Below are 26,433 nucleotides of genomic sequence, written 5' to 3'. Positions count from 1 at the left end.
GTACCATGCAATACATACAGTAAGATATACTATAAAATACAAGTAATTACATCAAATATATACATTGTATGTATGTGATGTACACACACACATATATATATATATATATATATACACATATACACATACAGTGATGCTAGAAAGTTTGTGAACCCTGTAGAATTTTCTCTATTTCTGCATAAGTATGACCTAAAATGTGACCAGATCATCACATAAATCCTAAAACTAGATAGAGAACCCAATTAAATAACTCACAAAAACATCATAATTGTTCATTTATTTATTGAGAAAAATGATCCAATATTACATGTATTTTTTGGAAAAAGTATGTGACTGTATGTGACCCTCTGGGGTAAGGCCTTCTACAAAAGCTATTTGGAGCCAGGTGTTCCAATCAGTGAGATGAGATCGGAGGTGTGGGTTGTGGAGATGCCCTGCCCTATAGAAAAGTCAGGTTACTGACAGAGCTCTTCTCAAAAAAGACCTGTTTATATGCATCATGCCTCAATCAAAACAACTTTAGAGGACCTTAGAAGAAGAATTGTAGAGATGCATCAAGCTGAAAAAGGCTAAAAAAGCATTTCTAAAGACCTGAGTGTCCATCAGTCCACAGTAAGAGAAATTGTCTACAAATGGAGGAAATTCAGTACTGGGAGTACTGAGAGTACTCCTAGGGAGTGGACATCCTGCAAAGATCACACCAAGAGCACAGTGTGCAATTCTGAAGGAGGTGAAAAAGAACCCAAGGGTAACAATAAAAGACCTGCAGAAATCTCTAGAACTTGCTAAAGTCTCTGTTCATGTGTGCACTATAAGAAAAACACTGAACAAGAAGGGTGTTCATGAAGGACACTGCAGAGGAAACCACTGCCATCCAAAAGAACATTGCTGCAGGTCTCAAGTTTGCAAAAGACCATCTGGATGTTCTACAACGCTTCTGGGACAATGTTCTGTGGACAGATGAGACGAAAGTTGAACACATCGCTATGTTTGGAGGAAAAAGGGCACTACACACCAATAGTAAAATCTCATCCCAACTGTGAAGCATGGCAGAAGGAGCATCATGGTTTGGGGCTGCTTTGCTGCCTCGGGGCCTGGACAGCTTGCGATCGTTGAGATGCATGAAGCTGAAAAAGGCTAAAAAAGCATTTCTAAAGACCTGAGTGTCCATCAGTCCACAGTAAGATCTACAAATGGAGGGAACTCAGTACTGTTGCTACTCTCCCTAGCAGAGTATGAATTCAATGAATTCAAAATTGTATCAAGACATTTTACAGCAGAATGTCAGAGTAATAGTTCATCACCTGAAGCTTAATAGAAGTTGGATAATGCAACAAGGCAATGATCTGAAATACAACAGAATGGTTTAAAAAGAAGAAAATTTGTGTTTTGGAACGGCCAAGTCACTGATGTGACCTTAATCCTATAGAAATGTTGTGGAAGGACCTGAAGCAAGCAGTTCATGCAAGGAAGCTGATGCACCATCAATAACTCTTGGAGACGTGAGGCGAGATATAGGCTTTTATTGGCTGGATGAAAGAACAAGCAGCAATTGACCACCACACTACATCGTGGAGACTGAGCCGGGGCTCAGGCTCCAATCGCCTTTATATTGGGGTCAGTGGGAGGAGCCACAGGAGCAGTCAGCGGGGGGGGGGGGGGGGGTGTCCAGACAAGTATATGTAGTTCACCACAGAAGCCCACTGACATCCCAGAGTTGAAGCAGTTTTGTAAGGAGGAATGGCCTAAAATTCCTCCAAGCCGATGTGCAGGACTGATCAGCAGTTACTGGAAATGATCATTTTTCTCAATAAATAAGTGAACAAGTATAATGTTTTGTATGTTATTTATTTAATTGGGTTCTCTTTATCTAGTGTTAGGACTTACAAGAAGATCTGATCACATTTTAGGCCACATATTTATGCAGAAATAGAGAAAAGTCTACAGGGTTCACAGACATTCTAGCACCATTGAACACATATATGTAGATACAAACACATATAAATAAGACCATAAGACCTAGGAGCAGAATTAGACCATCTGGCCCATTCAATTATGGCTGATTGTTTTTTGTTCTCCTCGTCAACCCCAGTTGCTGGCTTTTTTCCCCAGAACGTTTGATGCCGTGTCCAATCCTTTCCTCATCTACTCTGTCCAGGCCTTTCAACATTCGAAAGGTTTCAATGAGATGCCCCCTCATCTTTCTGAATTCCAGTGAGTACAGACCCAGAGCCATCAAACATTCCTCGTATGATAACCCTTTCATTCCTGGAATCATCCTTCTGAACCTCCTCTGGACCCTCTCCAATGCCAGCACATCTCTTCTAAGATGAGAGGCCCAAAACTGTTCACAATTCTCAAGGTGAGGCCTCCCCAGTGCCTTATAAAGCCTCAGCATCACATCCCTGCTTTTGTATTCTAGATCTCTTGAAATGAATGCTAACATGGCATTTGCCTTCCTCACCACCAACTCAACCTGCAAGTTAACCTTCAGGGTGTTCTGCACAAGGACTCCCAAGTCCCTTTACATCTCAGAGTTTTGGATTTTCTCCCTTTTAGAAAATAGTCTGGATAAATAGGTCAAGAAGAGAGCAAAACTATGCGGAAGTGTTAATGAGTTCATGGACCATTCAGAAATCGGATGGCAGTGGAGAAAAAGCTCTTCTTAAAACATTGAGTGTGTGTCTATAGGCTCCTGTACCACCTCCCCGATGGATTAATGAGAAGAAGGTATGTCCTGTGTGGTGAGGCTCCTTCGAGGTGGATGTCCTCTTTTCGAGGCATTGTATATTTTCGACAGTGGGGAGGGTTGTGTCCATGATGAAACTGACTAAGCCTACAACACTCCACAGCTTTTTCTGGCCTTGGGCAGTGGCACACTGAGAGTGGTGCAATCTGTTAGCGTGCTCTCCACCGTACATCTGTAGAAAATCCCCTCAGACTCCTCATCAGATAAAGCCGCTAGCTTGCCCCCTTCGTGATTCCAGCACAATACCAGCTTGTCAGTTTATTGGCCACTGTAAGTTACATGAGTGACAGGAGAATCAGAGGGACTTTGACAGACACGTGAGCGAGAACAGGGAGATGAGCCAGTTGATGGGACTGATGGGTTTGCTGTGAGAGCCAGCGTGGTCTCGAAGGACCAGATGCCTCCTCCTATGTTGCAAGGAGGTATGAGAAATGTGTGAGAAAAGTGATTTGCTTTCCGGTACTGAAGTTTCAAGTGGCAGCTTGGATAGGACAGCTGCGGAACCAGGTGTGACCAGTGGATGGCGCCAGTCCCAAACACCAAGGCTAAACAGACAGGATGATGGAGGAGACAACCCACACTCCTCACTGATTTCTCCCAACACATCTGAGCTGACCCTTGTTATTGCGGCTGCTCCAGCGAGGGAGGGTGAGCTTGTACACGGTAAACACAGAAACCCTACAGCACAATACAGGCCCTTCGGCCCACAAAGCTGTTCCGAGCATGTCTTTACCTTAGAAATCACCTAGGGCTACCCATAGCCCTCTATTTTTCTGAGCTCCATGTACCTGTCCAGGAGTCTCTTAAAAACCCTATCGTATCCGCCTCCACCACCGTCGCCAGCAGCCTATTCCACGCACTCACAACTCTGTGTAAAAACTTACCCCTGACATCTCCTCTGTACCTACTCCCCAGCACCTTAAACATGTGTCCTCTTGTGGCAACCATTTCAGCCCTGGGGAAAAGCCTCTGACTATCCACACGATCAATGCCTCTCATCATCTTATATACGGTAAGTAGGTAAATTATTGTCACATGTATCAAGATAGAGTGGGAAAAGAAAGTTGTCTTGCATACAGGTTAGTTTGTTACAAAGGTACACCGAGATAATACAAGGTTAAACAGTGTCTGAATGTGTCACCATGTGCAGTGCAGGTAGACATTAAGGTGCAAGGTCACAGCAAGGTAGATTGTGAGGCCAAGACTCCATCTTATGGTACTGGGGAAATATTCAATAGTCTTATAACAACAGGTTAGAAGCTGTCCTTGTACAGAGGCAGCTGACCTCTGAAAGAGTGGGAGTGAGCTATTCATACTCAAGTTCAGAAGGAGTGGAAAATTTTTGTAAAATTAACCTTCAGAGCGCTTTCTGTGGAACTGTTAACCAGCCATACGCAGAGCGAGGATTGTTTATGAAATTCTACTTCAGAGCAGTTTCTGAAGAACTGTTAACCAGGGTTGGACAGGGCGAGCAATCCTTATGAAATTAAACTTCAGAGCACTTTCCGTGACACATAAATTTCTGTGCTGGAAATCCAGAGTAACACACACACTTAATGTTTTAGGGACAGCTTCTTCCCCTCCACCATCAGATTTCTGAATGGACAATGAACCCTGCCTCACTATTTTTCCTCTCTTTTTGCACTATGTGTTTAAGTTTGTTTTATATATTTAGTGCAACCATTTTCATGACATATGCCAGTGATATTAAACCTAATTCTGATTCAAAGTGCTAGAAAAGCTCAATAAACTCAGCAGGTCAGGCAGCATCTATGCGGAGGTTGTTGCAGGCTGAGATCCTTTATCAGGACTGGAAAGGAAGCGGGAGGAAGTCCTTCAGTATGGAATTCCCTCTCTCCTCTTCCACACGCTTGCTCCAATCCAGTCAGCACATAAGCATTTTCAAGAATTATAAATCGATAATCAACAAATAAACTGTGGGTTGCATTTTTCCCTTTCTTATTTTGATTGCTCAGTTCTGGTACTCAGTTGTCTGGCCATAATTCAGACTAAAATCAGCCTGTGTGGTTTATTCAACTACAGGAGTTAACTGAAGTTGGACATCTTTGATTACGACTCAAGTTGGAGAGAGAGTTAATTCTTTGAAATTGTAGAATTTAACAGCACAGCTCTTATTACCCCCCCATGACAGCCCACTGAAGCCTTGACTAGTTAATCCCGGATAATATAAACAGAAGTGATTGAATTTAGATTGTCAAGATACCTTGGTGGGATTTGAATTCCCATCTCTTAATCTATGACCGGGGACTTTGGCTGCCCGCCAAGTCGTATAAGTAGTATGCCACCATATCTTATGTAGAGATAGACAAGAAATTCTGCTCTTACCTTCTAATTGCTTGAAGGAATAATTTTCAAAAATAGTCAGGCTTTACAAGAAAAAATAAACATTCTCGATAAACCTGTCCCTTTCTAGCAAAATGAGATCAATTCTGTTCAATTTTTGTCTGGTGTAAGTCAAATAAAAACTGCAGATGCTGGAAATCCAAAGTCAAAACCAATAGCACAGCCTGACAATGCAGTACAACACCAGCACAGCTCCAACTACCTGCCATCTCCCCCATAACCCTTAATTACCCTGCCATGCAAAAACCTGCCCTAACTGAGGTAGCCTCTACTGTTTCCCCAGGCAGAGAATTCCACAGATTCGCGGCTCTCTGGGAAAAGCAGTTCCTCCTCATCTTCATCCTAAATCTATCCCCTCCCCCCCCAAATCTTGAGGCTATGTTCCTTAGGTTCATCTTACTTAAAAATGGAAACAGCTTTCCTGCCTTTATCTTTTTACTTTTATTGGGATACAGCACTGTAACAGTCCTTCCCAGCCTAACGAGCCCACGTTGCCCAATTACACCCACGTGACCAATTCATCTGCTAATCCATTCGGCTTTGGAATGTGGGAGGAAACCAGAGAGCCCAGAGGAAACCCACAGGGTCACAAAATCCTTCAGACAGCTCCATGATCATCATAGATCCCCACCATCTGGTCTATACCGTCTTCTCACAGCTCTCATCAGGCAGGAGGGGCTGAAGCCTGAAGTCCCACACCACCAGGTTCAGGAAAAGTACTTCCCTTCAACCATTCGGAACTTGAACCAACCAGCACAATCCTAATCACCGCGACAGTTTAGCGATGCTATGTCGATTTTGATCGCTTTCCACTAAAATTGACTTACTGTTTGTTTTTACTGTGTTTGCTTGTAAAATTCGGGCCTCAGTTATGTTTGATTTATATTTTTCTTGTAAATTCTGATTAGCTGACGCTATGTGCCTGTCAGGTTTTCATTTCACCTGTGTGCACATGTACTTGTGCATATGACAATAAACTCAACTCTGACTTTGGCTTTTAAAGATAAAGATGACCTTTATTTCTCACATGTACGTTGAAACATACAGTGAAATGTGTCATTTGTGTCAATGATCAGCACAATCTGAGGTGGGCTGGGGGCTGTGGTGGGAATTGAACCCCATTCTGATCACTGGTGCTGTAATATGTTCTGCTAACCATGCTACCCCTGATATAATTGACATTGACATGACTGCAACTTGCTTCCGACCCATTTTGCTTCCACTGTTCCTCCGAGCAACTCATCCTCGCATTGCTCGGCTGATTTGCACACATAAACATCGCAGGCTGACTGTCGACGTACACTGGTTTACCACTGCCAAGCCACAGTTTATCCCAGTGGGATGCTGAAATCACTCACATTGAAACTTGCCGGCTGCTTGTTCCTTTTACAAGGCACCCAACAATCCTCTCTCTCACCTCACCACTTCCCTTGAAGATTATGTGAGCACTTCCAGGAATCTGGGCATTATTCCACCCATGTTTCACCATCTACCAAATGGTAGGAAAATGGAACACACAGGCTGTAGAAGCAGATGCATTAAAGACATTCAGGAGACTCATGAATAGTTCCATGGATGACAGAAAAATGGAGGGCTATGTGGGAGGGAAGGACCAGTTCGATCTTAGAATAGGTTAAGAGGATAGCACAAAACTGTGGGCCAAAGGGCCTGAACTATGCTGTAATGTTCTAACATTATGTCAGCCTAGCGAGTGAACTCACAAATCACCAGCAGACAACTAGAATGGCTCATACATCCATGTTAACTAACAGTCACCACAGTTCAAAGAGAACTTAAGCTGTGAGGAATTGTTAATGTGCTTTTATATGCATTAATTAACCTACTAATCTGCATTTCTTTGGGATGTGGGGGAAAACCGGAGCATCTAGAGATGCTTCCCAATAGAATTCCACTTCTCTCCACCTGTCAGGACGCTGGAGCAGGGATCCAATCGCAGACCCAGTACTGTGCACACAGTGATATTAATTGAGTAACAACTCCCAAGGTGCAAACAAAGTTGGCGTCAAAGTTCAGGCAGAGATCAAAACATCGGGAGAAATCCAAAAACCAGAATCAGGCAGAGTCGATATTCAGACGGACAGAGTACAGATACAAAGGCTGGAAAGGCTCAGGAAAACTCACTGGCACAATCTGGCAACAAGCAGGTGAAAACACAGGACTGAAATACACTGACAATAAACAGAGAGGCAGATGATAGGTGGAGCACAATGAGACACGGGTGGCAGCAAGACAGGTAATAATGAGAAGCAGGTGAGAGACGGACTACTCGGTGATACAGGGGCTGGAGTAGAGCAGGAGCGGGGGACAGGAGCACATGACAATACAAAACCACAGACTGACAGCTGGGGGAAGCACACAAAAAGACAGAGTTCAACTGGAGGTACTGACACCACTTGGCTATTCCATCTTGGCTGATCTATTATCCCTCTCAATCCCATTCTCCTGCCTTCTCTCCATTCGTAACCTTAGATGTCCTGACTAATCAAGAACCTATCAACCTCTGCTTTAAATATACTCAACAAATTGGCCTCCACATCCACCTGTGACAATGAATTCCCCAGAAAAGCATCCAACATATTCAAGATCCTTTCCACCCTGGGCATTCCCTCCTCTCTTCCCCATCGACCCTCACCAATTTTCATCGATGCATTCTGTCTGGATCCATAATCACTCAGTAGATCAACTGCTCTGCACGAGATCACAGTCGACTGCAGAGAGCTGTGGGCACAGCCCAGGACATCGCAGAAACCAGCCTCCCCTCTGTCTGTACCTCTCACTGCGTTGGTAAAGCAGCCAGCATAATCAAGGCCCCACCCACCCTCGACGTTCTCTCTTCTCCCCTCTCCCATCAGGTAGAAGATACAAAAGCCTGAAAGCACATACCACCAGGCTCAAGGATAGCTTCTACCCCACCATTATAAGGCTAACTAACAGTACAATACGGTGGAGTCTTGACCTCATAATCTTCCTTGCACCTTATTGCCTACCTGTGCTACACTTCTGTAGCTATAGCATTATATTCTGCATTCTCGTTTGGATTTTCCCTTGTACTGCCTCAATGCACTGATGCGATGAAATGACCTGTATGGATGGCATGCACATCAAAGTTCTTCACTGTACCATTAGAAATAGGAGCAGGAGTTGCCCATCCGGCCCTCTGGCCCATCGAGCCTACTCCACCATTCAACAAAATTCAGGTTCAGATTCAGTTTATGGTCATTTAGAAACCACAAATGCAATGCAGTTTAAAAATGAGACAACCTTCCTCCAGAATGATATCACAAAAGCATATGACAAAACAGACTACACCAGAAAATCCACATAACGTTTGGCAATCCCCAATCCAGAGTCCGGAGAGGCTGCTGTGTATTAATATTGCACTACCATCTTAGTGCGTTCCCCGGAAAGGAGCTCCAAATCCACCAGACAAAACAAGACCAAAAACTAAAGCTACAAGACCTGCACAAAACCACATAGTTACAACATATAGTTATAACAGTGCTAGCAATAGCATAATTGATAAAAAACAGACCATGGGCACAGTAAAAATAGTCCAAAGATGTTAAAGGACTATAAGTTCAAAAGAAATCACCACACAGTTTCCACAAGTTCCCAGGGTTCCGACAGACTCGCCATCCCACGCCAGCGGCAGAAGGGAATACCCCCGCTGTGGACTTCCACGGCGCCGCCCGACTCAGCCTCGCAGACGCAGCACACAACGAAAGCGACCTGACCGCAGCAGACTCCGAGTCCGTCAAACCTCCGAGCCTCCGACCATCCGCTCCGGCACAGCTTCTCCGAGCACCATCCTCTGCCAAGCGTATTAAGACGGCCCCGCCAACGGCCATCGGTAACGCGACCCCGAGGACTTGGGGGCCTGTTCTTCCCAGCAGAGTCCCGGACCTCACAGCAGCAGCAGCAACAAAGAAGGTCTTCCTAGAGATTTCCAGATGTTCCTCCGTGTCCCCACGTCCGTTTTCAATCGATTATGATTGCACACGGCACCCCGCTTCACAAATAACGGATAATCAGCTCCGGAGCGGCCGCTGCAAGCTGCATCGCGCCGCCATCTTGGATCGCCAATAGATCATGGCTGATCTGGCCATGGACTCATCTCCACCTGCCTGCCTTTCCCCATATAACCTTTAATTCCCCTTCTATGCAAAAATCTATCCAACCTTGTCTTAAATATAGTTACTGATGTAGCCTTCAGTGCTTCATTGCGCAGAGAATTCCACAGAATCACCACCCTCTGGGGTAGTGGTCGCCAGCCCGTCTATCGCGATCGACTGGTCGATCTTTGAGACTTTCCCAGTAGATCCCGAAAAAAATGAAAAATAAATACACAAATACTGTTGAGAGATTGTTTCCGGGTTGCGGGGTTTTAGTTCCGTTCTTTCTGCCCAGTGCGCATGCATGCAGCTCCCCCGCCCCCCACGCACTACACAGTGAACTTCAGTGGTCCCGAACCACCAGGCCGCGAGGAAACGATATCATTCAGCTGCACCTTTCCTCATTCCCTGTCACACCCACTGTTAAACTTGAACCCACGCGAGGTTATCAGTCGCCTAAAGACAGTGATACCCTCGTGCCAGGGATCATGGTTTGCCTCACACAGCCGACGAGAAGTACCGTTGCTACTGGCCTGGAGCGCGGACAGATGGGCGCCACCTTTAAACCTGTTCAGCACACCGAATGTTCGTGGGGAACCCGGTGCTAAAGTGTTCGCAGACGACCTAATTCAGGCTCAGGGTTTCGTAAGTAGCAGAGCAGCTACCTCGCTGTGAACTACTGAAAGTCATCCCTCGATACAAACTTTTGTCAGCCGATAGATCCTACAAGGGGGACAGGCGCACGTCCTGTCGCACTCCTCGCTCGGTCAGTCGCTCACTCTCTCTGGACTGCGACCGCCGCGGCCCTGGCACGGGGACCTCCAGCCCTTACCTTGTCCTCTCACCCCACCCACGACCAGCCGCACCTGGCCAGGGCGTCTGGCGGTGGGCGGGCAGGAGGCTGGAGTTTGGGCCCGAAGGCTGTCTAATGAGGCAATGAAGCCCTCAAAACTGCTTCAGTACCCTGAGTCCAAGCACCCTGCGCTTAAAGATGAACGCACTGAGTTTTTTCAGTGGAAAAAACGTGAGCAAGTGGGACAGAAGCTAAGTGCTGAGAGCCGCGTAAACTAAATTGCGGAATAGACTGGACATAAGGAACCTCCTTCGAGTATCGCTATCTATATTCCGGTCGTGATTAACACCCCCCCTCCGCCCCTATCCCCCCCCCACCAGTCGGCCGGTTTGCAAGAATATTGTCAATATTAAACTGGTCTGCGGTGCAAAAAAGGTTGGTGACCCCTGGTGTCATATATTATTTCTACTTCCGGGTTGCGGGGTCTCTGCCCGGTGCGCATGTGTGTGACGAACCAATTTAGGGTCGATCTTGCCTTTCACTAAGGCCGAGGTAGGGGATCTTGGGCTTAAAAATGGTGGTGACCACTACTCTGGGGTACGCAGTTCCTCCTCATCTCCATCCTAAATTTTCTCCCGCAAATCTTGAGTCTATGCCCTCTAGTTCTAGTTTCACCTACTAGTGTACATGTGACAATAATATTGTTGTTGTTCATCCTTCGGAGTCGAAGACGACCACAACTTCTGTCAGGTGGAGGGATTGTGACTGTGGGTCTGGAGGTCTCTGGTGAGGCCAATCCGGGCCCTGAATGCTCGCCCACATGTGGGACACATGAGGATAGGTGCTGCAGTGGAAGTGGAGGTAGCTCGAGCCTTGTGCGCGGCGCGTTTCCTCTGAGCCTCTGTGGTGCGTCTGATTTCTGCTGCATACGCTCCTTTAGTGGTTCTGCTCCACCAGGTTGGGCGGTCCAGAGCAAGCGATTCCCAGCTACTGGGATTGATGTTGAGGTCTTTGAGGGACACTTTGAGGCAGTCTTTGAAACGTTTCTTCTGCCCTCCAACTGAGCGCTTGCCCTGGCTCAGCTCTCCATACAGCAGCTGTTTTGGTAATCGACTGTCAGACATCCTGACGACATGGCCAGCCCATCTGGCTTGGGCTTTCTGTAGGAGGGTGTAGACGCTGTGGGTGCTAGCCCGCTCCAGGACCTCCGTGTTTGGGACTTTGTCCTGCCATCGTACGTGGAGAAGTCTGCGGAGGCAGCTCAAGTGGAAGTGGTTGAGCTGTTTAGCGTGTCTGCTGTAGACAGTCCAGGTCTCGCTGGCATAGAGGAGGGTGGTGAGAACCACTGCCCGGCAGACCTTCAGCTTGGTGGTAAGGCTGAGTCCTCTCCGCTCCCATACATTCTCACGGAGTCTCCCAAAGGCGGCACTGGCTTTGGCAATTCTGTTGCTGATCTCTGCATCTATGTTCACCGCTCGTGACAGAGTACTGCCCGGATAAGTAAAGCTGTCGACTGCCAGTAGCTTCTGCCCCTTTACTGTGATGTGTGGTTCCTGGTAGGGCTTTCCGGGTGCGGGATGGTACATAACTTTGGTCTTTTTGGTGCTGATTGTAAGTCCGAAGTTGTCACAGGCTCGTGAGAAGCAGTCCATTTCTCGCTGCATCTTCTGCTCTGTGCTGGCGTTGAGGGCACAATCATCAGCGAATAAGAGGTCTCTGACGACCTCTTTCTATTGTGAATCATGAGTCTATGCCCTCTAGTTCTAGTTTCACCTACCAGTGTACATGTGACAATAATAAACCAATTACTAAACACACAGTTATAGAAAACTCCAGAGACAATGGCCATGGTCCGGATCAAACGACTCTCTGGTGTTATGAGGCAGAGGATCGACCAGCATTGTCTCTGTGCAGCTGCATCAAAGTCAAACCCCGTGGAAAGTTCAGCTCCAATGGCAACATGGGATATTATTATTAAATGCACACCAGCGAGCTGCCTGAGAGAGCTGTCTAGATGATCCCAACTCAATACTCTGCCCTCTCACAAAATGTCATAAAGTCATTGAGTACCTCAGCACAAAATCAGACTCTCTGGCCCATCTAGTCCATGCCAACGCAATCTTCTGCCTAGTCCCATCTACCTCTGCCCATCCATTTACTGATCCAAACATCTCTTAAGTGTTACAACTGAACCCACATCTCCTACTTGCTCTGGCAACTAGTTCCATGCTTGCACCAGCCTCTGAGTGAAGCTCCCCCTCAGATTCCCCTTAAATATTCACCTTTCATCCTTAACCCACGACCTCTAATTCCAGCCTCACCCCACCTGAGAGTATCAAATACCACCCATTGCCACCCATTGTTCAACTTGGTTGCAGTTTGGAAAAGGGAGAGTATTTGATTTTCACGTCTTGACCCATAGTTTCTCATTCATCCATCAGGCTTTCTGGATGAAGACGGATACACTACACCAAGGGAAAAGATGACCGCGTCTACGGTGGAAGAAAGACAAACCAGGCAGTGATCAGAAGCAACAACCCTCAGCTTCAATGCTCGTCACTTATCAGAGACTGAATTCCCTGATGAAAGTCTTGGGACTCTTATCAATTCCTTCAACTGAAACAAAGCTGGCTACTGTCTCCGTGACAAAATAGAATAAAAGAAAACAAACTCATGTCCTTTGATAGCGAGACTAAGGAAATCAGCACAAAAACAGATCTCCACACAGTCTACAGTGTAATCTATCCCCATGCAGTTATCTTTTGTTCTTGTCATTGGCCGGACTTCTAATTCCTTTGATATTATTCTTGCTTGGCAGTTGAAAGACACTGAGTTTGGATGGCTGTTTCCTTCAGATGTGACTGACGGACAGGGATGATACAAAGCGGACTTACTTGCGGGAGTGCGTGCAGTGGGCGTAGATCCTCAACTTGTCTCGTATGACCCGACCAGGCCTGGGTCTCCGCTGGAGACCTGCCACATGGACCCGCAGAACTTTGGTTCCCACCAAGCGTTTGTAGAGGAGAGAAAGCCAGTAGTCCTGTGAGCAAGCCAAGAGAAATAAAGTCAATAAGGAGATGCTGCGAATCTGAAATAGAAAATGTTCAGAATAACTGGTGCAGCTGGTAGGTCACTGTCTCACAGTTCCAAAGATGTGGGTTCAATCCCGACCTCGGGGGCTGTCTTTGTGGTGTTTGCAAACAAGTTGGCAATTTTTCTCTGCCATCATTTTTAACTACAATTTTCTCTCTTTATTTTCATTTCTTCTCTAGATTCCAACCTGCTCAGCACATCCCGATGTTGGGGGAATCCAGAACCAGAGGCTACAGTTTAAGAATAAGGGGTAGGCCATTTAGAACGAAGTTGAGGAAAAACTTTTTCACCCAGAGAGTTGTGGATCTATGGAATGCTCTGCCTCAGAAGGCAGTGGAGGCCAATTCTCTGGATGCTTTCAAGAAAGAGTTAGCTAGAGCTCTTAAAGATAGCGGAGTCGAGGGATATGGGGAGAAGGCAGGAACGGAGTACTGATTGTGGATGATCAGCCATGATCACAGTGAATGGCGGTCTGGCTCAAAGGGCCGAATGGCCTACTCCTGCACCTATTGTCTAATGTTACCCCATAGCCTTACCTGTATCACCAGTCTTAGAAGAGAGATCTCATTGAAGCCTATCAAGGCCTAGACAGAGTGGATGTGGAAAGGATGTTTCTGACAGTGGGAAATTCCAGGACCGGAGAGCACAGAGTCAGAATACGGATATCCCTTTAGAACAGAGATAAGGAGGAATTTCTTCAGCCAGAGGATGGTGAATCTGTGGAATTTATTAGCACAGGCGGCTGCAGAGGCCATATCATTGGGAATATTTAAAGCAGAAGTTGAAAGGTTGTTGATTAGTAAATTGACCAAGTTTATGGGGAGAAGGCAGCCTGATGGGGTTAAGAGGAAAAATAAATAAGACCATAAGACATAGGAGCAGAATCAGGCCATCCAGCCCATCGAATCTGCTCCGCCATTTCATCATGGTTGATCCATTTCCATCTCAATCTCACTCTTCCGCTTTCGCCCTGTAACCTTGCACACCCCGACCAATCAAGACCCTGTCAGCCTCTGCCTTAAATACACCCAATGACCTGGCCTCCACAGCCTCCCCATGGCAACAAATTCCATATATTCACCATCCCCCGGTTAAAGCTATGAGCCATAAATCAACCATGATCCCATGATCAAAGCAACTCTGCTGCTATGTGGAATTCTGGTTCTTATAGTCTTAGGGTCTTACCTGTAGCAACACATTACATAGGGAAAGAAACTGAATCTGTGAGGTAAGCCTGAAGGTCACATGACCAGGTTCAAGCATCACTGCTACCAGATTGTACCACTACTACAATTTGGTTCTTGAACCAACCGGCACAAGATGGCCACTGTTTAACAACACCGAGACCTTTTTGAACACTTTGCACTAAACTACAAGGTTTTCTTGTTCAAATTTCATTCTTTCTTGTAAAATTTATTTTTTCTTGTGAATGCTGCTTATCTGTGATGATCAGCTCTGTGATGCTGCTGCAATTATATATTGCATCTATAACTTCATGAACAGTGCATATGACAATAAACATTAACATTAAATGCTAAGTCAGACTCTCACCCTGTCAGTTATTCCCTCTGTTCCACCCGTTTCCCACCCTCCACTGTCTCTTCCATATAAATTAATCTTCAGGCAGTTCCCAGACCTGTAATGCTGACAGTTTCTCCCCCTACAGATGCTACCTAGCCTGTTGAGTATTTCCAAAGTTTTCTGTTTCTATTGAAAAACAATGCTCATGTCTATTCAATAAAGATAAAGATATTAAAGTTTATCTTCTACATGTACATCGAAACATCAAAATGTTCAGTTTGCGTCAGTAACCAACACAGTCTGAGGATGTGCCCGCAAGCGTCACCATGCACGCAGCCCCAATATAGCATGCCCACGACTCACTAACCTGTACATCTTTCAAATGTGAGAGGAACCCGGAGGAAACCCCACATGGTCATGAGGAGAGAATACAAACTTCTTACAGTCAGTGGCAGAAATTGAACTCTCAGCTCTGGTGCTGTAAATTGTTATGCTAACTGCTACGCTACCTTCAGCCTTTCAAAAAGAATCTCTGGGCAGTATCAGTGCAGACTAAGAAAATATTGGAAGGAGTTCTGTAAAGTTAAAAAGTGTTGGCACCAAGCAAGGAAGATGACAAGCTGGGGAGAGAGAAGAGATTGATTGATTTGAGGCTTTGAAACTCAACAGCAGATCTTACACGCTTGATTCGATAAAAAGACAGAATAAATCATCGTCCTGATATAGAGTGTTCTTTGAAAGTGGAACCACTGGTGTGTGAAAACTAAAAGAGTGATGAATGCTAAGGTTTTCTAAACTTGGATATTAGCCAATTATTTGAAGCTCCTGTAATCCACAGACAGTTTGCTCACACATCAATTCACCAGTGTAACTATAAACACATTCCCATGGTTGATTCTAATAACCGTTAGATCTCATCAGGATGTGTGTAAAAGTGGGGTCAAATATGATAGAATTCACCCTGCAGTTTGAGAAGGAGAAGCTAAAATCAGATGTATCAGTATTATAGTGGAGTAAAGGGAATTACAGAGCCTTAAGAAAGGAGCTAGCAAAAGTTGATTGGAAGGGAACACTAGCAGGGATGATGGAAAAACAGCAATGACTGGAGTTTCTGGGAGCAATTCAGAAGGCACAAGATCGATACATCCCAAAGGTGAATAAGTATACTAAATGTGGGATAAGGCAACCATGGTTGACAAGGGAAGTCAGAGACAGTATAAAAAACAAGAGAGGGTATATAATAAGCAAGATTTAGAGGGAAGTTAGAAAATTAGGAAGCTACTAAAAACCAACTGAAGGCACACAGATGCAGGGTTGATTTCAACACTTAAGAGAAATTTGAATTGGTACATGGATGGCAGAGGGATGAAGGGCTATAGTCAAGATGCTAGTTAATGGGGCTAGGCAGACTGATGGTTTGGCACAGACTAGATGGGCTGAAGGGCCTGATTTGGTGCAGCATTGTTCTATGACCCTATTCTATGACTCTATAAATAAAAAATCCATAAAGATAGAAACAATAAAATAGGAAGGTAAGCTAACCAATAATATAAAAAGATGTAAAAAGTATTTTCATCGTATGTATAAAGAGGTAAAGAGAGCTGATCGTGGATATCAGACCCCTGGAAAGATAGTAATGGGGATAAAGCAATGGTGGATAAACTTAATAAGTATTTTGCATCACTTTTCACAGTGGAAGATACTATCACAAAACCAGAAATGCAAGAGCGTCAGGGACAAAAGTGAGTGTCTTTGCTATTAATAAGGAGATTGTGCCAGCTCACAAAGTGGCGCGCGCCGGCATTGAGGCCGATCCCAAAGAGGGCGCCAAGCCTGCTTCACCAGCAAGGGGAAAAGCCCGCGCGCGGGACGGGACTGTGAATACGCGCCCCCTACAGCATTCCCGCCCGGGGAGGTCGGGATCAGGAAGGCTTTAAAGCGAGGCCGCGAAGTTTGAATAAACCTCTTTTGTAACTGCAGCTCACCGACTCCATGTCGTTATTGCAGTGCTGCGTGTAGCACACCGCTACAAGAAGGTGCTTGGGAAGCTGAAATGTCTGAAGGTGGATAAGTCACCTGGGCCAAATGAAAGAGATAACTGAAGAGACTATGGCGACATTAGTAAGGATCTTTCAAGAATCACTAGATTCAGCAATGGTTCAGGAGGAATGGAAAATTGCAAATGTTACTCCGCTATTTAAGAAAGGAGAGAAGCAGAAGAAAGGAACGTTGGCCAGTTAGTCTGATTTCAATGATTGGGACGATGTTGGAATCTATTACTAAGAATGAGGTTTTGGAGCATTTGAAGGCACATGACAACATAGACCAAAGTCAGCATGGTTTCCTTACGGGGAAATCTTGCTTGACAAAACTGTTGGAATTCTTTGAGGAAATAGCAGGCAGGATAGATAACGGAGAGTCACTGGATGTTGCTAATTTGGATTTTCAGAAGGCTTGTTGTCAAGATACCTCTCATGGTATTGCAGGAAAGATGCGAACTTGGATAGAAGATCGTGAACATAGCCCAGCACATCACACAAACCAATCTTCCATCCTTGGACTCACTTTACACCGCACGCTGTCGGAGCAGTGCTGCCAGGATAATCAAGGACACAACTCACCCAGCCAACACACTTTTTGTCCCTCTTCCCTCCGGGAGAAAGTTCAGGAGCTTGAAGATTCATATGGCCAGATTTGGGAACAGCTTCTTTCCAACTGTGATAAGACTGCTGGACGGATCCTGACCTGGATCTGGGCCGTACCTTCCAAATATCCGGACCTGTCTCTTGCACAACCTTACTTTCTCTTTTCTATTTTCTAATTATGATTTATAATTTAAATTTTTATTATATTTACTTTGATTTGTACTCCAGGGAGCACGAATCACAGAATCAAATATCGCTGTGATGATTGTACACTCTAGTATCAATTGTTTGGTGACAATAAAGTAAAGAAGATTGGCTCCCTGGCAGGAGGCAAATAGTCGGAATAAAGGGTGCCTTTCCAGGTTGGCTGTCAGTGACTAGTAGTTTGCCGCAGGGATCAGTATTGGGACCAATACTTTTCATGTTATATGTCAATGATTTGAACGAAGGAATTGATAGATTTGTGGTCAAATTTGCGGATACGAAGAAAAGTGAAGAGGCAGATAGTGTTGAGGAGGCCGAGTGTCTGCAGAAGGATGAAGACAGATTGGAAGAAAGGGCAAAGAAGTGGCAGATGGAATATGGTGCAGGGAAGTGTTGATCATATACTTTGGTAGAAGGAATAAATCCACGGACTATTTCCTAAATTTGGAGAAAATTCAAAATCAGAGGTGGAAGGGGACTTAGGAGTCCTTGTGCAGGACTCCCTAATGATTAACTTGTAGGTTAAGTTGGTAGTAACAAAGGCAAATGCAGTGTTAGCATTCATTTCAAGAGGACTAGAATACAAAAGCAGGGATGTAGTGCTGAGGCTTTATAAGGCATTGGTCTGAGTATTGTGGCCTTTTCTATGAAAAGGTGTGCTGGCATTGGAAAGGCACCACAGGTGGTTCACAAGAATGATCAGAGAATGGAAGGGTTAAATATAAGAAGCATATGAGGGCCTGTACTCACTGGAATTTAGAAGAATGATCGCATTGAAACCTATCGAATTTTGAAAGGTCTAGATCAGGGGTTGCCAACCCCTTGCTTAATGGTATTAGTCCATGGCATAAAAAAGGTTGGAAGCCCCTGGTCTAGATAGAGTGGGCATGGAGAGGATGTTTTCAATAATGGGGGAGTCTAGGACCAGAGGACACAGCCTCAAAATAGAGCAGGATCTCCCAACCTGGGGTCCACGAACCCCTCGGTTAATGGTAGGAGTCCATGGCCTGAAAAAACTTTGGGAGCCCCTGGAATAGAGGAAAACCCATTGAAAACAGGGAAGAGTATGTTTTTTAGCTGTAGGTGAATCTGGAATTCATTGCCACAGAATATACATATGACAAATCATTAGATATATTTAAGGCAAAAGTTAATAGGTTGTTGATTAATCAGGACATCCAAGTTTACAGGGAGAAGGCAGGAGAATGGATTTGAGAGGGATAATAAATCAGCCTTGTGGAGCAAAATTGATGGGCCAAATAGCCTTATGGAGCAGACTTTATTGGGCAAATAGCCTAATTCTGCTCCTATGTCTTTTGGTCTTATGATTACAGGGAAAAGGATTTGAGAGCGATAATAAATCAGCCTTGTAGAGCAGAGTCAATGGGCCAAGTGGCCTAATTCTGATCCCATGCTTTGTGGTCTTAGGGTAATTAAGTGCTTATGACACTGTTTGTGATAGTGTGACATGTGCAGTATTCCTGGGTAGGTATGCATCTGTGATGGCAGTTTAATACAGCTTAGTTTGCTCTTCAAAGTTTCTTTGCCGTTAACCTCTATGACACAGTGGATTCACTTACCCGTGATGTTCGGGTTCATCACCTCCGCAGGCTCCCTGTTGGTTGTATTAATGCAGAGCTTTGCAACCTAAGACTTGCTTTATTGCTAACCTCTCGCATCTCTGCTGAAAGGTCACTGACCTCGAACATTAATTCCTGCAGAGTCTGCCCGGCAGTCTATTCCAGTCATCGCTGTTCGAGTGGCTAACAAGGCAGCCTTTGAATCCAGGTGTGAACTGACAGAAAGGTGGTCAGCCAAGTGTTTAAAGGATAAAAATTATCAATACTCACAAAAGGGTAAAAAGGGAAAAGAAAACTTATGATTGGGAAGAGGTAATTTAAAGAGTTGTTTTTCTTGTTAGTTGGCAGATCAATATTTGGAATTGGAAGTAACACACAAGATGCTGAAGGAACTCAGCAGGTCAGACAACATCTATGGAGATGAATGAACAGTCAACGTTTCAGTCTGAGACTCTTATCAGCACTGAAATGGTCATTTGGGATTGGAAAGACAAGAGATTCCACAGGTACTGGAAATCCAGAGCAACACACACAAAATGCTGGAGGAATTCAGCAGGTCAGGCAGCACCCATGCAAATCAATGAACTGTTGACATTTCAGGCTGAGACCCTTCATCAGCTCTGGAGTTGTCATTTGGGATTGGAAACACAAGAGATTCTGCAAATGCCAGAAATGCAGGGCAACACATACAAAATGCTGGAGGAACTCAGCAACATTTGGAATTGATTTATTATTGTCACATGGATAGAGGTCCAGTGAAAAGCCTGTCTTGCATATTGTTCATCCACATCAGTTCATTGCACTGAGGTAAAACAACAGAATGCATAATACAGTGTAACAATGCAGGTAGACTACAAAGTACAAGATCATAACAAGGTAGATTGTGAAGTCAAGATCCAGCTGTCGTACTAGGGAACCATTCAAAAGCCTATTAAGAGCAGAGTAGCATCTGTCCTTGACCATGATGGTATCTGCTTTTAGGATTTCATATCTTCTGTCTGTACATTGATTGTTTGCCGGTTTATGTGTAGTTTTTCGTAAACTCTATTGTATTTCTTTATTTTCTAGTAAATGCCTGCAAAAAATGAATCCCACTGTAGCATATGATGATGTATATGTACTTGGATAATAAATTTACTTTGGCTTTGATATTGCCTGAGGGGAGGATCCAATGCGAGAGTGGAGGAAGGAATGTCCATCCCAAGATGTCATGCAAATAGATCTTCAAGTTGACCAGCCATTCTGCTTCCCAACAGACCAAGCACATAATGCTGAGAGGAAGACACATTTTATCCGTGCTGGGAGAACGTTTATCTCACTGGTGTTTTGTCATCTTTCCTGTCAATTTCCTCCTTGTCCTTGCTTTACCTAGTCCATTGTGAGGGGTATTTATTGTCGAGGTTAATCTAAACCTTCTCTCACATGTAGACCTCCACTTTTCTCTCATCAAGGTGCATGTCTAAGAGTTTCTTCAATGCCCCTAACATGTCTGACCCTACCACCTCTCCTGGCAGGACAGTCCATGCACCACCTCTGACATCCACCCCTCCCCATACTTTCCTCCAATCTCCTTAAAATTATGCCTCCTTTTATTAGCCATTTCCACCCTGAGAAAATGTCTCTGGCTATCCAGGCAATCTATGCCTTTTATCATCTTGAACACCTCTATCAAGTCACTTCTCATCCTCCTTCGCTCCAAAGAGAAAAACCCTCGTTCACTCAATCTATATCCATGAGACATGCTCTCTAGTTCAGGCAACACCCTGGAGTTTTTGTTACTTGAGTTGCAGTGAAGGTTTCTGTTTTGTTCAAAACCTTATCGTCTTGCACACCTCGATCAAATCACTGCTCCTCATTCTCCTCCGCCTTTTAGCACAGTGGAAGGAAAAGCTGTCAAGCAACATGCATAAAACGTTCCTCCGGCTTCCACCAGGCGCTTCCTACAGTTTTCCTGAGGCACGATTTTGACCCCAAACATCGAGAGTTGCTCCCCCCACAATGATGCTGATCAACCTGTTGATTGCCATTGCAGATTCTAGCGTCTGTAACCTCCTATGCAACATATTCCGATTTTTAAAAAAATTTCAGATTTCCAGCACCCGCAGTTTTTAGTTGAACTTCAAGCAACACAAGGTGCCTAAATAATGTCATCTCTTCAACATGGCTATGATAAATGAGTTTATTCAGTGAAACTCAGAAAGATAAACAAGACCAGGGTAAGTTTTTCCATCGGCCTTATTAACGTAACAAAAAATTCCATAGGGAGAAGACACAAAGCTCATGATCTCTTTCCCATTGAACTGGCTCTTGGAAAGCCCAAATTTGACTAAAATTCCAACTGAGTGACAGAACTGTTTGTGATAGAGTGGTCAATGAATCAACGATCTCGGAAAATGTAATTGCCAGTAAGCTGTTATTTGTATTCATTTTCAAACCACTGTTCCCATTCTCTTGACTTTGACCCTTCATTGAAGTTTTCTTATCAGGTCTTTTTTTTTGTTTTCTTTGAATTTTAGATTACTTCAGAAATAAACATGAGTCATTCGTACATTAGAGAAAAGCCTAATTAGGTCTGTTCTCACAAGGTTTATTCTCCGGCGGGGGCTCTCATGTGGCAGTGTTTAACTCCAGCCTTTCATTGAAGAAAGTCTCAGATGCTGGCAGATGAAAACTGCCTCGCGGTACCGCACTCCAAACAATTCAACAAAGAATGCAAGCAGTCGGCGTGTGAACTTGCCAGACTGTGTGAGAGTGCTGGCTTCTGTGGCAGAGCCTCTGGGGCATAAACTATAGGCTTCAAGGATTAAAGATCTTAAAATCAAATGACATAGGAGCAGAATAAGGCCATTCAGCCCATCGAGTCTGATTCACAGTTTAATCATGTCTGATTTATTATCCCTCTTAACCCCATTCTGCTGCCTTCTCCCCGTAGCCTTTAAAGCAGGGATATCCAACCTGGGGTCCAATGCTTTAAAGATTGGCTTTATTTGTCACATGTACATCATACATACAGAGAAATACGTCATTTGCGTCAATGACCAAACCACAAATCAATGTGCCATGGGGGAAGCCCACGAGTATCGCCATGCTTCTGGTGGCATCATGACCTATTAACCCTAACCTGTACATCTTTGGACTGTGGGAGGAAACCAGAGCACCCGGAGGAAACCCATGCAGTCACGGGGCAGAATGTATAAACATCCTCCACCTGTCCAATAAAAGATCTTCAACCCGGACATGAGTGCAATTTCTCTCTCCTCCGATGCTCAAGACCTGGCAACATCTTTGTAAATTCTCTACGCTTCCGAGTTTAGTAACATCTTTCTTCTGGCAAGGCTGAACACAATTGGGTGGGAGGGAGGTGAGGAGCTCGTTTTGTTGCTTGCTGTGTTCAGCGTTGTTCTGCTAAACGTTGTGGGCAGGCTTTGTCAGTGCCGGAATGTGTGGCGACACTTGTGGGCTGCTCACAACTCTTCAGTGTGTTGTTTGTTAACGCAGAAGTTGCATTTTACTGTCCGTTTCAATGTGAATGTGATAAATTAATTTGAATCTTGAAACCCACGGGGCCACAGGGGGAAAGAACAAACTCTTACAATTCCAGCTGGTGCTGTAATTGTGTGATGCTAACCGCCATACTTCCATAACTTGTAAAGCATTGAACATGCCATTTGAACGTTCATGGCCACTAAAGTTACCCACGTATAAGGTGACAAGACCACAAATTCAGAAGTCTCCTCTTTGATGAAGGAAAGGGACCACAGTGCAAATTCAGCCTGAGTTTTGGGGGCAGGCAGAGGTGACCGAGGTACATCCGTCGCCTGGGGAAGAATAGGTAGCAGCTGAATTTGCACGAGGGCGAGGGAAGAGAAGCTGTTTGCCAGGCATGGTATGGAAACACAAACGCCAGGAATGAAAAATTCTACAGAAAGTGGTCGATACTGCCCAGCCCATCACAGGCAGAGCCCTCCCCACTATGGAGCACATCTACAACGAACACTGGCACAAGATCCAGCATCCATCATCAAGAACCCCCAACATCCAGACCAGGCTCTCTTCTTATTCCTCCCATCAGGAAGGAGGTGCAGGAGCCTTAGACCCACACTATCACGCTCAGGAACAGTTATTAACCTTCAACAGTGTGGATAACTTCACTCACTGCAACACCAAACTGACTCCACAACCTATAGACTCATTTTCACAGACTCTACAACCTATGTTCTCAATATTATTTATTTACTTCTTTATTTATTATTGGCATGATAATAGCACTTTGGATATTTGTTAGTCTTTGTTATAGAACATAGAATAGTACAGCACATTACAGGCCCTTCAGCCCACAATGTTGTGCCGACCCTCAAACCCTGCCTCCCATATAACCTTTCACCTTAAATTCCTCCATATACCTGTCTAGTAGTCTCTTAAATTTCACTAGTGTGTCTGCCTCCACCACTGACTCAGGCAATGCATTCCACACACCAACCACTCTCTGAGTGAAAAACCTTCCTCTAATATCCCCCTTGAACTTCCCTCCCCTTACCTTAAAGCCATGTCCTCTTGTACTGAGCAGTGGTGCCCTGGGGAAGAGGCTCTGGCTGTCCACTATGTCTATTCCTCTTAATATCTTGTACACCTCTATCATGTCTCCTCTCATCCTCCTTCTCTCCAAAGAGTAAAGCCCTAGCTCCCTTAATCTCTGATCATAATCCATACTCTCTAAACCAGGCAGCATCCTGGTAAATCTCCTCTGTATCCTTTCCAATGCTTCCACATCCTTCCTATAGTGAGGCGACCAGAACTGGACACAGTACTCCAAGTGTGGCCTAACCAGAGTTTTATAGAGCTGCATCATTACATCGCGTCTCTTAAACTCTATCCCTCGACTTATGAAAGCTAACACCCCATGTGGGTGTTATGTACAGTTTTTCATGAACTTTATTGTATTTCTTTATTTTCCTGTAAATGCCTGCAAGAAAATGAATCCCACGGTTGTATTTGGTGACATAAATGTAGTCTGATAATAAATTTACTTTGAACTTTGAAGGTCACCCACTGAGAGTCGTGACAAATGCAAGGATTTAGTCAGTTCAAGATAATGAACGCAGATTCACATTTATTTATCACATCCATCACTTGTTGCCTGATGCTCCAGTGTAGAATTCACACTGTTTTGGCTGCAGACGGATGTGGTGACACAGCAAGTCAGACATGTCACTGGAAGGAGGAGAGAATTGTGTTTAAATGATAGGATATAGTCCCTGATACATACATTCCCAATAATGCCCTCTCCAATTGTTTGGAGATCTGGAAATTGGCATCTAACTCACCTGATTCCATTTTCCACACTCTCTTTGGACTCACTGGGTCCATATTTCCCACTGGCTTTAAACTGAAGCCATGATTTTTCACGTTTGCTTCAAACTTATTGGGTCCTGTCTACCCCGCTTCCTTTAAGATCCCCAGGACTCTATTTCCCACTCACTACAGCTCCATTTCCTATGCTCCCATTAGGCTCAAGGACAGCTTCTATCCTAATGTTATAAAACTATTGAACAGTTCCCTAGCACAATAAGATAGTCTTGACCTCACAATCTACTTCACTGTGATCTTGTACCTTATCGTTTACCTGCATTGCATTTTTCCAGTAGCTTTTTGCAATTCATTCTTCATTGGTATTGTTTTACCTTGAGCTCTACAATGCACGGTGTAAGTATTTAATCTGTATGAACAGTGTGCAAGACAAGCTTTCACTGTATATGAGTTCATGTGACAATAACAATCCAATACCATCATCAAGGCTCTTTTAATCTCACTGGACTCCCATTTGCTACGCTCCCTTTAAACTCATTGTGTTGACTGGAATATTTATTGTTCTATTATATAACCTCTTATAAGAGGGTGAATTAAAGTGTGTCAGGGTATTAATGGGAGGAACATCCATCCAGCAGTCTGGAACATCTGCCCCGGCACCACCAAAGTCTTGAACTGCTGGATTATCAAAGGTTCATTGATTTGAGTCAAAGGGTGACACACACAAAATGCTGGAGGGATCCTGCAAGTCAGGCAACATCTAAGAAGAGAAATCAACAGTCTGCGTTTTGCGCTGGTACCCCTCCCGGACTGCCCTTCAACTCGAAACATCTTTGCGCTGCACTCCTGCCACAAAACAACAAATCTCACATCCCGTAAGTCAGCGACAATAAACCTGGCTCTGATTCTGAGACTATTTCAGACGTTATACCTGAAACTTCATTACAACAAATTATGAGAATTTATTAACAAACTGCAGAACGAAAAGAAAATTGTCTTGTCTTTAATCAAGCATCCACCTACACCAGTCCAATACTAATCTTGTTTTATTCTCGCCAGATCCCACCACTCATCTACTACAAAGGGCATATTCCGTCCTTTACCAACCCATACGTTTTAGGCGTATGGGAGGAAATTGCAAACCCGGCAGAGGAGATGCAAACTCCACCCAGACAGAACTTGAGGTCACAATTAAACCTGGGCCTTCACCTCAGTGTAAATGGTCAGGCTTCTCGAATGGCCAAATCTATTGCAGTTCTGAGCTCCCATCATAAACCACTTTCGGTGTCAAATGGACTGATGCACACCTTAGCACTAGAGGCCATACAGTTCTTGCTATTTGGTTCAGAAAAGGGGGTGAAGTGGGATGGGTGGGGGGGGGGAACACCTTCCACAGTAACTTGACCACTGTTCTTCAATGTAACATGTTTCAGTGACAGAAAGCTAGAAAAAAATTGCAGACAAGAATAGTATCTCTGAAAGGAGCCAAAAATTGAGTGTTAAAAGATTTAAAGATTAGCTTCATTTGTCACATGTACATCAAAACATTGAAACATACAGTGAAATGTGTCAGGCAACACATATGGAATGCTGGAGGAACTCAGCAGGCCAGTCTGCATCTGTGGAAAAAGTACAGTCAAGGTCACGATGACAATAGACAATAGACAGTAGGTGCAGGAGTAGGCCATTCAGCCCTTCGAGCCAGCACCGCCATTCACTGTGATCATGGCTGATCATCCACAATCAGTACCCCGTTCCTGCCTTCTCCCCATATCCCTTGACTCCGCTATCTTTAGACAGACAGACAGACATACTTTATTGATCCTGAGGGAAATTGGGTTTCATTACAGTTGCACCAACCAAGAATAGTGTAGAAATATAGCAATATAAAACCATAAATAATTAAATAATAAGTTAATCATGCCAAGTGGAAATAAGTCCAGGACCAGCCTATTGGCTCAGGGTGTCTGACACACCGAGGGAGGAGTTGTAAAGTTTGATGGCCACAGGCAGGAATTACTTCCTATGATGCTCAGTGTTGCAT

General features: G+C 44.5%; 1 protein-coding gene across 1 annotated transcript in view; it reads right to left on the bottom strand.

Annotated features, from left to right (window-relative positions):
- Positions 1–26,433, bottom strand: part of hpse2 (heparanase 2) — a 375,037-nt gene that overhangs the window by 37,471 nt on the left and 311,133 nt on the right. The window contains exon 10 of the mRNA XM_073026938.1: positions 12,934–13,079. Within this exon, the coding sequence (XP_072883039.1) occupies positions 12,934–13,079 (146 nt within the window). The remainder of the gene's footprint in view (positions 1–12,933; positions 13,080–26,433) is intronic.

This window comes from Hemitrygon akajei, chromosome 23 (genome assembly GCF_048418815.1).
Source record: "Hemitrygon akajei chromosome 23, sHemAka1.3, whole genome shotgun sequence".
Taxonomy (NCBI): domain Eukaryota; kingdom Metazoa; phylum Chordata; class Chondrichthyes; order Myliobatiformes; family Dasyatidae; genus Hemitrygon; species Hemitrygon akajei.
The sequence above is the reverse complement of the archived record's forward strand: the minus strand, read 5'-3'. Positions and strand labels throughout refer to the sequence as shown.